Here is a 14,442-nt window from a genome sequence, read left to right on the forward strand (position 1 = left end):
CACCACATCTCCATCTCAGACGGTCCCTCACACAGGGTGGCCCCCAGACCTTCAACGGGCCCCCTGGCGGGGCCTTGCCTGAGCCTGGGAGGAATGAGTGGAGTTCTAACGGAGGATCAGGAAGCTTCCCAGAGACGACTCACACTCAGGTCAAGTCAATTCAAGTTTATTGTCATTTCGACCATAGACTGCTGGTACAGTACACAGTAAAAACAAAACAACTTTCCTCCAGGACCCTGGTGCTACATGAAACAACACAAAACTACACTAGACTATGTGAAACAGCACAAGGCTACACTAGGCTACATAAAACCACATAAAAACTGTACTAGACTACAGACCTGCACAGGACTACATAAAGTGCACAAAACAGTGCAGGGCAGTACAATAACTAATAAACAAGACAATAGGCACAGTAGAGGACAAATTACAATATAATAATAAATGATGTAGATGCCAGTCTAGACTAGTGGTCACCAACCTTTTTAAGCCCAAGATCGACCCTACTAAATCGGTTAGTCACATGCATGCACATCGAACAGAAAAGACCGGAAATAAAACCCCGCAACCCAGAAGTCCAAATAATGTGTGTACACCAGGGGTCACCACCGTTTTTTGCACCACGGACCGGTTTAACATCGACAATATTCTTGTGGACCAGCCGACGGATGGGGGGGTGGGGGTGTTAATCACGACCGGAATACAGCGATACTCGAAGCCGGTTCCTTATGTCCAGTCTATTCCACAATTTAATTTCCTTGGCTCTCAGCACTTAGCTTCTTTCCCACTTGCTCACGTTTTTTCCGCTGAAAAACCTCAACCGGTTTGTCTCTAAGTACAGGGTGCTTGGACTCAGGGTACCGAAGCAGTTTTGAAGCAGCTTCATTGCCTCATTAGACAGCCTCTGGGCCCGAACTCCAGCCTCCCACCCGCCCACCGCCAGACGCCTTGGCCAGGTGTGGCTGCTCATGGGTGGGGTGAGAGGACAAGGTGAGGGCTGGAGGTCCCCGTGCCGGGGCCGCGGCGGTCGCAGTCCGGAGAGAGTGACCGACCGAGCGAGGAGTGTGACAGGACGCGCCCGCCCCTCTTGTAGGATCTATCGGCCGACAAAGGGATGTCTTGAGGGATGACTTTCAGTAGATCGCAGCGAGGTAGCTGCTCTGCTACTTACGAAACCCTGAGCCCGAATTAGGTCATCTGCGAATATTTTAGCACCAGGTTTCCCACGAACATTTGGTGTGCTAAGCAAGTTTAGAAGCAGCTCCCATCTATCCGTGCTCCAGGCCAGTAGCAACGGCACTTCCCACCGGCCACGCGAGGCCAATCAGTGATCCCTGGCGCGAGGGTATCTCTGCGTTTAGGCGACTGACGACCTCGCGTACGTTCAAGTTCAACAGTGGGCGTGACAGGGAATGAGGAAAGGTGCAGCTGATCCATATCGTTTCTTCACGGCCCGGTGGTTGGGGACCACTGAAGTACACTGTGTAGCGCATGGCGGGGGAGCTACACGCATGCACACTGGGCAGAAAGAACAGAACTAAAACCCCGCAACCCAGTAACAATCTCTCAACAGTATTTGTGTATTTATTTTTCATTCTTTTTGGGATCTACTGGGAAGATCTCAAAGATCGACCAGTCGATCGCGATCGATGGGTTAGCAACCACCAGTCTAGACTCTGGGTATTGAGGAGTCTGATCAGTTGGGGAAAGAAACTGTTGCACAGTCTGTTCGTGAGAACCCGAATGGTTCGGTACCTTTTGCCAGATCGCAGGAGGGAGAAGACTTCGTGCGAGGGGTGTGTGGGGTTCTTCACAATGCTGTTAGCTTTGTGGGTGCAGCACGTGGTGTAAATGTCTGTAATGCAGGAAGAGAGACCCCAATGATCTTCTCAGCTGACTTCACCATCTGCTGCAGGGTCTTGCGATCCGAGATGGTGCAATTTCCAGACTAGGCAGTGATGCAGCTGCTCAGGATGCTCTCGATACAACCCCTGTAGAATGTGGTGAGGATGGAGGGTGGGAGATGAAGTTTTCTCAGCCTTCACAGAAAGTAGAGACGCTGCTGGGCTTTCTTGGCTATGCAGCTGGTGTTGAGGGACCAGGTGAGATTCTCCGCCAGGTGAACACCAAGAAATTTGGTGTTCTTAACAATCTCAACGGAAGAGCTTGAAGTTTCAGGAAGAGCTTCCTTTCTGTTGTCAGATTTCTGAATGGACAATCAGAAGAATGTCCTTTTTTTCCCTTTTTTCCCCTCTTTTTCCCTCTTTTTGTTCTACATAATTTAAAATTATACATATACATATATTTCTTATTGTAAAGAAACAAAAAAAAGGGCCCATTCTCCTGAAACAGTCGAATTTGCAAACATTGGAGCCCACTGATAAGGTCGATCATCCACCATTGACCTCCTCTGATTGTCACTGACCTTTGGACCCTCACTCCAACTCCATTCCGTCCAGCGGTCTACCTTCTCTCTTCATTCACATCTTCTCTCCTCATCTCTCCCCAGCAAAAGTCCATGAATTCCCGGCTCCCAGACACACAAGAAAGAACAACATCCCTCTCATTCACAAACATGCCCCATTATCTCTAGTCATAACCCAAACATTGCTGCTCCAGAGAAACCATTACCTCAGCGGTGGAACATCACAGTGAAGCCATTCCATTAGCAGTGAAACCGTACAGCGTGTTACAGTAATTTATAGTCTTTTTATTAATACGTATTGCAATGTATTATCGTGTGGCGGGGTGGAGATGTGTCTCTACCTAAGGGGTTGTAAGATGCTCCTTCCCTCCGCGAGCCTGCAGGTCACCCTTGCCCACGGTGTAGCACCTGCTTAGCCCCCCCACCCCTCCTTCCAGCCCAGAATCAGGGTGATGTGAAGCCATGGGAACAGATGGTGGATGTTCGTATAAGCAGCTGGTGCAGATCACAAGTCCTGGTTATACACATGACAAGATAGGCCAAAGCCAGCATGGTTTCCTGAAAGGAAAATCCTGCCTGACAAAACTACTGCAATTCCTTGAGGAAATTACAAGCGGGGTAGATAAAGGAGATGCAGTAGATGTGGTGTACTTGGATTTCCAAAAGGCCTTTGACAAGGTGTCACACATGAGGCTGCTTAGCAAGATAAGAGCCCATGGAATTACAGGGGAGTTACTAGCATGGGTGGAACATTGACTGGTCGTCAGAAAATAGAGAGTGAGAGTGTGAGTCGAGTAAGGGGCACTGCCACCCGGCTGTAATCCCTGATGAAACGACGATAGAAGTTTGCAAACCCAAGTTTGCTTGAGCGTCGTGGGTCTTGGCCACTCCGCCACCGCCCGGATCTTTTCGGGATCCACTCTCACTCGTCCGCTCTCGATGATGTACCCTAAGAAGCTGACTGAGGGGACATGAAACTCTCACTTCTCAGCTTTAACGATACTTTGTTCTCCCAAAGCCTCTGCAGAACCTGACCGACATGGTGGGTGTGTTCCTGAAGACGGCGGGAGAAGATTAAGATGTCATCCAAATAAACAAACACAAAACGGTTAATAAAATCTCTAAGGACATTGTTTATCAGGGCTTGGAAAATGGCGGGGGCATTGGTGAGGCCGAATGGCATGACCAGGTATTCGTAGTGACAAAGAGGGGTGTTAAATGCTGTTTTCCATTCATCTCCCTCCTTTATTCTGACCAGATGGTAGGCACTTCGTAGGTCCAACTTGGAGAAGATGGTGGCTCCGTGAAGTGGTTGGAAAGCAGAGTTGATAAGGGGCAGTGGATACTTGTTCTTTATAGTTATGCTGTTTAGGCCTCGGTAGTCAATGCAGGGGCACAGTCAACCGCCTTTCGTCCACACAAAGAAGAAACCTGCGCCAACAGGGGAGGATGAGGGTCGGGTTATGCCTGCTGTGAGAGATTCATTTAGGTAAGCCTCCATTGCTTCCTCTCTGGCCGGGACAGGTTATACAGCCGACTGGTAGGTAGCGGGGCACTGGGGAGAAGGTCAATAGTACAATCGTAAGGTTGGAGTGGAGGCAGGGAAAAGGGCCCGTTATTTACTAAACACTTGTCCCAGATCGTAATACTCTGCTGGAACCTTGGATAAGTCAGGGGTTTCAGAAGCAGACAAGTTTGCGGTGACTTTCACAGGAGAAAGGGCCGACTGTAGACAAGTGGAGTGACAGAACGGACTCCAGCTGACTATCTTCCAGGTGGACCAGTCGATGTGGAGATTATGGCAGCTTAACCGGGGTACCCAAGAACAATAGGAGCTTAAGGAGAGGAAATTAAGTTAAATTGTACCTGTTCCCGATGGTTCCCAGAGAGAGTAAGAGACAGGGGATGGTGTGCAGTGTGTGACTCAGGCCAGTAGTCTACCATCCAGTGCCTGGGCTTCCAGAGGGATACTCAATGGCTCCCGAGGAATTCCAGCCCGGGAAGATATGTTTCCATCCAAAAGGTTTCCCTCGGCGCCAGAGTCCACTAGAGCGGACAGAGACAGGGACTGTTGGTTGTAACACAAAGTAGCTTGGATCTGCATCTGGGTTCGGGGGACGGAAGGGAATGTTGTGTGGCTCACCAAGATCCCCCTTTCTACTGGTGAGCCCTCCCTTTTGGCCAAAGGGAACAGGTAGCACGGAAGTGGCCAGACTGGCCACAATAGAGACAATCCCCTGCTCTTAATCTCTGGAATTGTTCTGTGGGGGAAAGGCAGTTCGGGCCCAGCTATTTGGGCTCCTCTCACGGAATGGGGGAAACGGCTGGACTGGGAGCTATTCTAGGAGCGGGAGGAGAAGAGAGGCCTGTGCTGGTGGGAGACGGTACAGGGTGCCGTGGAGTGGCCGAAGGTGGTGGACGACCAGTTCTCTCCCTATGACGTTCTCGAAGACAATTGTCCAACCTGGTGGCTAGGGAGATCAAGGAGTCCAGGCTGTCAGTGTCATCTCTTGTCATCAACTCGTCTTTCACCATGTTGCTGAGGCCATTCGGAAATACCCCTTGGAGTTCCTCATCATTCCACCCTGAGTTCCACCTGCTCATGTCCAGAATTCCACGGAATATTCGGCAACACTGCGTGAGCCCTGACAGAAGTAAGTAGACACTTAGCAACATCTTTACCACGGACTGGGAGGTCAAAGATCTTTCTCATTTCTGTGATAAAGGTGGGGAATGAAGAGCAGATATCCGGCTGTTTGTCCCAAACAGCTGTAGCCCCACTAAGGCACTTTCCCGCAACAATCCCATGATATAAGCGATCTTTGACTTGTCTGTGGAATACGTCAATGACTGCTGATCGAACACCAAGGAGCATTGCAGAAGGAAGGCCCGTCACTTCCCCAAATCTCCAGTGGAGTGTTCTGGTTCAGGTACATGAGGCTCTCTTGGTGTGGGTGTTGCTGACACGTAGGGGGTTGCCACTACAGACTGTCTGGGTTGGTTAGACAGAGTTCCAGGAGTTGATGGGGTAAAATGAGTGGATACACGGTTCACCTGGTCACCAATCTTCTTTACGTTCACAGACAGGGAACGGAGGTTCTCCATGACCTCCCAGAGAAGTTGATCGTGCAGACCCAGCAGGGAGCCCTGGCTAGCGAGGGTTTGTTACAGGGTATTCGTATCCACTGGGTCCATTGTGACCAGATCGTTCTGAGGAGAACCCAAGTGCAGGACACAGGCATGGGCGACAATCTTTGCATCATCAATGGGGACGGGAGAGGTTCTGGAGGATTGGAGGGTCACGGATGTTGTTCCTTTATTCAAGAAGGGGAGTAGAGATAGCCCAGGAAATTATAGACCAGTGAGTCTTACCTCAGTTGTTGGAAAGCTGATAGAAAAGATCCTGAGAGGAAGGTTTTATGAAAATTTGGAGGTATAACATGATTAGGAGTAGTCGGCATGGCTTTGTCAAAGGCAGGTGGCGCCTTATGAGCCTGATTGAATTTTTTGAGGATGTGATTAAACGCATTGATGTAGGGAGAGCTGTAGATGTAGTGTATATGGATTTCAGCAAGGCATTTGATAAGGTACCCCATGCAAGGCTTCTTGAGAAAGTAAGGAGGCACAGGATCCAAGTGGACATTGCTTTGTGAATTGAGAATTGGCTTGCCCACAGAAGGCAAAGAGTGGTTCTAGATGGGTCATATTCTGCATGGAGGTCGTTGACGAGTGGTGTGCCTCAGAAATCTGTTCTGCGACCCCTACTCTTCGTGATTTTTATAAATGACCTGGATGAGGAGGTGGAGGGATGGGTTAGTAAATTTGTTCATGACACAAGGTTAGGTGTGTTGTGGATAGTGTGGAGGGCTGTCAGAGGTTCCAGCAGGACATCGATAAAATGCAAGACTGGGCTGAGAAGTGGCTGATGGAGTTCAACCCAGATAAGTGTGAGGTGGTTCATTTTCATAGGTCAAATATGATGGCGGAATATAGTATTAATGGTAAGACTCTTGGCAGTGTGGAGGATCAGAGGGATCTTGGGGTCCGAGTCCATAGGAAGCTCAAAACAGCTGCGCAGGTTGACTCTGTGCTTGAGAAGGTGTACGATGTATTGGCCTTCATCAATCGTGGAACTGAATTTCGGAGCCGAGGGGTAATGTTGCAGCTATATAGGACCCTGGTCAGACCCCACTTAGAGTACTGTGCTCAGTTCTGGTCACCTCACTACAGGAAGGATGTGGAAGTCATAGAAAGGGTGCAGAGGAGATTTACAAGGATGTTGCCTGGATTGGGGAGCATGCCTTATGAGAATAGGTTGAGTGAACTCGGCCTTTTCTCTTTGGAGTGAAGGAGGTGAGAGGTGACCTGATAGAGGTGTATAAGATAATGAGAGGCATTGATCGTGTGGATCGTCAGAGGCTGTTTCCCGGGGCTGAAATGGTTGCCACAAGAGGACACAGGTTTAAGGTGCTGGGGAGTAGGTACAGAGGAGATGACAGGGGCAAGTTTTTTATTCAGAGAGTGGTGAGTGTGTGGAGTGGGCTTCCGGCAACAGTGGTGGAGGCAGATACGATAGGGTCTTTTAAGAGACTTTTAGATAGGTACATGGAGCTTAGTTGAACAGTGGGCTGTGGGTAAGCCTAGTAATTTCTGAGGTAGCGACATGTTCAGCACAACTTTGTGGGCCGAATGGCCTGTATTGTGCTGTAGGTTTTCTATTGAGTTAGGATGCAGACGTGGACGTGAACGTTAGACAGCAAACAGGAGGAACATTGACACGGAGCCTAGACACTGAGACTTGACTCAGAGAGACAGAGTCTCACAGGTAAACCTTCAAACTGGAGCTGAACTTGGAACAAATGGTTCTAAGCGGTTGGGAAACGTTAGTTATCAGACAGGAAAAAGACCAACGATCTGGCAACTGGGGTTTGTAACACCAGGATTCTTATACTGCAGGTCCTGATGGAAAATAGGTGTGTCGTCATCAAAGAAAATTAGAAGCAATTGGGAAATTAACGGTTAGAACCATGGCACAATCAAAGGAAATTATAGAATACTAGGGAATAAACGATCAGGACTGTGACAATTCTAGGACAAGTACCATGACTTCAGGATTGAAGGATGTTCATTTAGAACAGAGATGTGGAGAAATTACTTTAGTCAGAGGGTGATAAATCTGTGGAATTTGTTGCCACGAGCGGCTGTGGAAGCCAAGTCATTGGGTGCATTTAAGGCAGAGATAGATAGGTTGTTGATTAGCCAGGGCATCAAAGGGTATGGGGAGAAGGCAGGGGAGTGGGGATGACTGGAAGAATTGAATCAGCCCATGATTGAATGGCAGAACAGACTCGATGGGCCGAAAGGCCTACTTCTGCTCCTATATCCTATGGTCTTCTGGACCACTGACACCAGGCAGGCAATCACTGAAATGCACTGATAATGGCTGCCGTCACCCATCTTGCTGCCTGGCCTGCTGAGTTCCTCCAGCATTTTGTGTGTGTTCATCATGGTTAAGAGACTGTGATTGCCCACATCACACAACACAGCACATACCGATGATGATGATTGCAATGTACTGCTGCACAAAACACAAGCCGGTGAAATTATCCTAATCCTGATTGTGATTCTGCAGAATGTCAGGGGGAGGAGGCAGACAGGACACGATTACAGGGCTCAACCTGTCACATTGATCAAGACAGAAGCCAGCCCTCCACCATGGATTCTGTCTACACTTCTCACCGTCTCTGTGAAACAGACTGCAAAATCAGAGACCCTCCCATCCACCCTGGACATTCTCTCTTCGGCCCTCTCCCACTGGGCAGAAGGTACAACAGCCTGGATGCACAGACCACCAGGCTGAAGGACAGCTTTTATCCTACAGTTATAACTACGGAGTGGTCCCCGGTACGATAAGATGGACTCTCCACCTCATTATTTATTTGTTTATTCATTTAGAGATACAGCACGGAACAGGCCCTTCTGACCCAACGAGCCACACCACCCAGAAACCCACCTATTTAACCCACAATGATTTACAATGACCAATTAACCTACGAGCCAGTCCATCCTTAGACTGTGGGAGGAAACCGGAGCACCCGGAGGAAACCAACGCGGTCACAGGGAGATCGTATAAACTGCTCACAGACGGTGCAGGAATTGAACTCTGAACTCCGACACCCCGAGCTGTCATAGTGTCACGCTAACGGCTGTGCTACCATGGCAACCCACTTCATTATGGCCCTGCACCTCACTGCCTGCCCGCACTGAACTTTCTCAGTAACTGTCACACTTTATTCTGCACTCTGCTGTTGTGTCCCCTGTACTGTGTTAGAATGTACTGATTCATGTTGTTACACTGTAGTGATTAGTGTTGTTACCTGTACTGATTAGTGTTGTCACACTTTATTCTGCACTCTGCTGTTGTGTCCCCTGTACTGCCCCAGTTTGCTGATGTGATGAAATGATCTGCACAGGCAACAAAGTTTTTCACTTCCCCAACTACTTGTGTCAGTAATGAATGGACGACCAATTCACCTCTCGTGCTTGCTGAAGACTTGCCGAATCTCCTGACCTGCAATGCTGAGAGTTGCTTTTCCTCTACGGACGCTGGCCGACCCACTGAGCTCCTTCGGCAGGTCGCTTTTCCATTCGACGTACAACTGTAGGTTCAGAGCTTTGACCGGTGACCACTTGGCGTTTGGGATTGATCAGTTAGAGCAAATTGAAGGAAGGCAAGGACACGAGCAGTGGCCATCGTCACAGCGGCCATCGTCTGAGTGGACAGTCGGACTGGTGATCTTGAGGCTTTAGCTCTTTGAAGCTTCCGTGAGGAGAGGCTTCACTCAGAGAAAGCAAAGGAAAGAAAAGCTCAGGTTTCTCCATCTCGTCTTTATATCTGCTGAACTGAGACAATGGAGATGCCCGGCAGGATAGTGGAATTCTCCTCTTGTGGGATGTGGGAAGGCAGGGAGACCTCCAGTGTCCCTGACGACTACAACTGTGAGAAGTGGATCCAACTGCAGCTTCTAACCATCCGCGTGAAGGAGTCGGAGCTGGAACTGGATGAACTCCGGATCATCCGGGCGGATGAGAGGGTGATGGATAGGTCACACAGAGAGGTAGTTACACCCAAGGTGCAGGAGAGTACCCCTGTGGCCATTCCCCTCAAAGTGGTATACTGTCAGGGGGAGGGGGGTGGGTGGAGAGGGATGACCTAACAGAGGAAAGTCACAGTGGTTGGGTCTCTGGCACTGAGTCAGCCTCTGTGACTCAGAAGGGAAGGGGGGAGAAGAGGCACGCTGTGGTAATGGGGGATTTGTTAGTTAGGGGAATGGACAGGAGGTTCTGTGGTGAGAACGAGATTCCTGGATGGTACATTGCCTCCCGGATGCCAGGGTCTGGGATATCTCAGATCGAGTCCTCAGCATTCTGGAGTGGGAGGGTGAGTTGCCAGAGGTCGTGAAGCATGTAGGTGCCAATGACATGGGTAGGATGAGTGATGAGGTTCTGCATCGGGAGTCAGGTACTAAGTTAAAGGGCAGGAACTCCAGGGTTGTGATCTCAGGATTGCGACCTGTGCCACATGCTACTGAGGCTAGAACTAGAAAAATTATACAGTTCAATACGTGGCTAAGGAGTTGGTGCAGGAGGAAGGGCATAAGATTTTTGGATCATCGGGCTCTCTTCCAGGAAAAGTGGACCTGTACAGAAGGGACAGTTTGCACCTGAACTGGAGGGAGATTAATATCCCTGTGGGAAGGTTTGTTAACGCTGCATGGTGGGTTTAAACTGGAGTTGCAGGGGATGGGAACCAGAGTGCCAGAACAGTTAGTGGAGAGGTTATGGAGGCAGATGTTCATAAAACCTCAGACAAAGATAGGTTGAGCAGGGTGTGACTCGTGTCCTGAGCTGCGTATATGTTGAATCATTGTGGAAAGAGCTAAGGAACTGCAAGCGTCAAAAGACCCTGATGGGAGTTGTATACAGACCCCCTGAACAGTAGTAAAGATGTGGTCTTCAGATTACAACGGGAGAAAGAAAATGCATGTTACAATAATCACGGGGAATTTCAATGTGCTGGGAGATTGGGAAAATCAGCTTGGTGCTGGATTACAGGAGGAAAGTCTAGAGTCGTATGAGATGGATTTTTAGAGCAGCTTGTGGTGGAGCCCACTGGGGGATCAACTATTCTGGATTAGGTGTTGTGTAATGAACCAGAATTGATTAGAGAGCTTATGCTAAAAGAACCTTTAGGGGAAAGTGATCATAATATGATCAAATTCAACCTGGAATTTGAGAAGCTAAATCAGCTGTATCAGTATTTCAGTGGAGCAAAGCGAATTACAGAGGCATGAGAGAGGAGCTGGCCAGAATTGATTGGAAAAGAACGCTCGCCGGGATGACGGCAGAACAGCAATGGCTGGAATTTCTGGAAGCAGGTCGGAAGGCACAAAATATATACATCCCAAAGAGGAAGAAGTATTCTGAAGGCAAGATGACACAACCGTGACTAATGAGAACATAAAAGCCAAAGAGGGAGCATATAATAGAACAATAATTCATGGGAAGTTAGAGGATTGGGAAGCTTTTAAAAATCAACAGAAGGCAACTAAAAAGTCATTATGAAGGTAAAGATGAAAGTATGAAAGTAAGCTAGCCAATAATATTAAAGAATATACCAAAAGTTTCTTCAGATATTTGAAGTGTAAAGGAGAGGCGAGAGTGGATATTGGACCGTTGGAAACCGATGCAGAAGAGGTGGTCATGAGGGACAATGAAATGGCGGATGAACTGAATTAGTATTTTGCATCAGTCTTCACTGCAGAAGATGGTATCAGTATGGTGGAAGTTCCAGGTGTCAGGGGTCATGAAGTGCGTGAAGTTACCATTACTAGAGAGAAGGTTCTTGGGAAACTGAAAAGTCTGAAGGTAGATAAGTCACCTGGACCAGATGCTGTACATCCTAGAGTTCTGAAAGAGGTGGCTGTTGAGATTGGGGAGGCATTAGTAATGATCTTTCAAGATTCACTAGATTCTGGAATGGTTCTGGAAGATGGGAAATTTGCAAATGTCTCTCCAATATTCAAGAGGGGAGAGAGACAGAAGAAAGGAAACTATAGGCGAGTTAGTCTGATCTCAGTGGTTGGGAAGATGTTGGAGCTGATTTTTAGGGATGAGGTCTCAGGGTATTTGGAGGCACATGATAAAATGGGCTGTAGTCAGCATGGTTTCCTTAAGGGAAATCTTGCCTGAGAAATCTGTTGGAATTCTTTGAAGAACTCACAAGCAGGATAGACAAAGGAGAATTGGTGGATGTTGTGTATTGGATTTTCAGAAGCTCTTTGACAAGGTGCCACACATGAGGCTGCTTTACAAGCGATGAGCCCATGGTATTCCAGGAAAGATACTAGCTTGGATTAAGCAGGGGCTGATTGGCAGGAGACAAAGAGTGGGAATAAAGGGAGCCCTTTCTGGCTGGCAGCCGGTGACTAGTGGTTTTCGACAGGGGTCTGTGTAGGGACTGATTCTTTTTATGTAATGTGTCAATGACTTGGACAATGAAATTGATGGCTTTGTTGCAAAGTTTGCAGACGATATGAAGATATGAGGGGCAGGTAATTTTGAGGAGGTAGAGAGGCTACAGGAGGACTGAGACAGATGAGGAGAATGGGCAAAGAAATAGCAGATGGAATAGTGTCGGGAAGTGTATGGTCGTGCACTTTGGTAAAAGAAATGAAAGGACTGACTATTTTTTAAATGGAGAGAAAATACAAAAATCTGAGGCAGAAAGGGATTTGGAAATGCTTGTGCAGGATTCCCTAAAGGCTAACTTGCAGGTTGAGTCAGCGGTGAGGAAGGCAAATGCAATGTTCACATTCATTTCAAGAGGAGAATATAAAAGCAAGGATGTTTTCACCAGAATTCAGAAGAATGAGGTGTTTCCTTATTGAAATCTTTTGAACGGTGAGAGGCCTTGATAGAGTGGATGTTTAGAGGATATTTCCAATGGTAGGAGAGTCTAAGACTAGAGGACACAGCCTCAGAATAGAGATGCGTACTTTTAGAACAGAGATGAGGAGCAATTTCTTTAGCCAGAGAGTGGTGAATCTGTGGAATTCTTTGCCACAAGCAGCTGTGAAATCACAGTAAGTTAGTTACAATAAGAAATATCTAAAAACAAATAAGTAGTGTAAAAAGAGAGCAGAATGGATGTGGTGTTCATGGGTTCACGGACCGTTCATAAATCTGATGGCGGAGGGGAAGAAGCTGTTCCTGAAACATTGAGTGTGAGTCTTCAGGCTCCTGTACCTCCTCCCTGATATTAGCAATGAGAAGAGGACGTGTCCTGGGTGGAGGGGGTCCGTGATGATGAATGCAGTGGAGCGTAGGAAAAAAAATTAGAACAAGATACAAAATTAAATGAATAAATAGTATGAAATAGGAATGATTTGGCAGGTTATGGGCCAAACGCTTGCAAATAGGACCTTGGATGATGACCTTGGTCAGTATGGACCATCGGGCCGAAGGGTCTGTTGGGCTGTACAGTGTGTCTCCACAACTCTAGTATCGATCGGGAGAAAGCCGCTAGGGCACAATGAAAATGGAAGCACTGTACTGAGGTCTGGTGTTAAAGCTGCTCTCTGTCTCACAGGAAATTTAAACTCTCTCATTTATGTGCTGGTCGTTCTGGTTCTCCTGCTCCTAGTCTGTGTCCTCCTGGCAGTCTCCTGGAAGAAGAAAGGTGAGCGGAGAACTGGCTGGCAAGTGAAGATGACTGTTCCTCTCTATGAAGGAGAGTGGGTGATGGGAGGAGAGTCAGTGGGCTGTGGGAGGGGATTCAGTGGGTGGGTGAGAGTCGGTGGGGTGTGGGAGGGGATTCAGTGGGTGGGGAGAGAGTCGGTGGGCTGTGGGAGGGGATTCAATGGGTGTGGGGAGAGTGTCTGTGGAATGTGAGAGAGGATTCAGTGGTGGGAGGGGGCAGAGTTCCTTTTGTCTACGCACCTTTCTTACTCTGCACTTCTTGGTGCACAACACGGATTTCAGTTTTTAAGTACAATAATGATTGTCTTTTTATTTCTTCAGTCCACATCTGGCTGATGGGTTTCAACAGAGGTACGAAAAGGTAAGGTGAATCGATACGGAGACCAGGCTGGGGTTGAATGGGAGGTCTGTCACCCACAGGTCGAGCACAGCGTGCTGACTTTGTTCAGAGATCTGACTAGTCACTGGAGGCCTGTGACCAGTGGAGTCCCACAGGGATCGGTGCTGGGTCCATTGTTTGTCATCTCTATCAATCATCTGGATGATAATGCGATTAACTGGATCAGCAAATTTGCAGATGTCACCAAGATTGGGGGTGTAGTGGACAGTGAGACAGACTATCACGGCTTGCAGAGGGATCTGGACCAACTGGAAAAATGGGCTGAAAAATGGCAGCTGGAACTTAATGTAGACAAGTGTGAGCTGTTGCAGTTTGGGAGAACCAGCCAGTGTAGGCCTTACATGGTGAATGTACGGCAGTGAGGAGTGTGGTAGAACAGAGGGATCTGAGAATACCGGTCCATAATTCATTGAAAGTGGCGTCACCCGTAGTTACGGATACAAAGAAAGCTTTTGGCACATTGGCCTTCATAAATCAATGTATTGAGTAAAGGAGATGGATGTTATGTTGAAGTTGTATAAGACACCAGTGAGGCCTAATTTGGAGTATTGTGTGCAGTTTTGGTCACCAAACTACACGAAAGATGTAAATAAGGTTGAAAGAGTACAGAGAAAGTTTACAAGGATGTTGCCGAGTCCGGAGGACCTGAGTTATCGGGAACATAGACGATTGAGAGGAGATTTGATAGAGTTATACAAAATTATGAGGGGTATAGATAGGGTAAGTGCAAGCAGGCTTTTTCCACTGAAGTTGAGTGAGACTGAAGCTAGAGGTCATGGGTTAAGGGTAAAAGGTGAGAAGTTTAAGAGGAACATGAGGGAAACGTCTTCACTCAGAGGGTGGTGAGAGTGTGGAA

General features: G+C 47.9%; 1 protein-coding gene across 2 annotated transcripts in view; it reads left to right on the plus strand.

Annotated features, from left to right (window-relative positions):
- Positions 1–14,442, plus strand: part of LOC140728817 (uncharacterized) — an 84,902-nt gene that overhangs the window by 45,811 nt on the left and 24,649 nt on the right. For both annotated transcript variants that reach the window (XM_073047789.1, XM_073047791.1), the window contains exons 2-3: positions 13,077–13,166; positions 13,508–13,547. In XM_073047789.1, the coding sequence (XP_072903890.1) occupies positions 13,077–13,166; positions 13,508–13,547 (130 nt within the window). The remainder of the gene's footprint in view (positions 1–13,076; positions 13,167–13,507; positions 13,548–14,442) is intronic.

Source organism: Hemitrygon akajei, chromosome 6, assembly GCF_048418815.1.
Source record: "Hemitrygon akajei chromosome 6, sHemAka1.3, whole genome shotgun sequence".
Lineage (NCBI taxonomy): Eukaryota > Metazoa > Chordata > Chondrichthyes > Myliobatiformes > Dasyatidae > Hemitrygon > Hemitrygon akajei.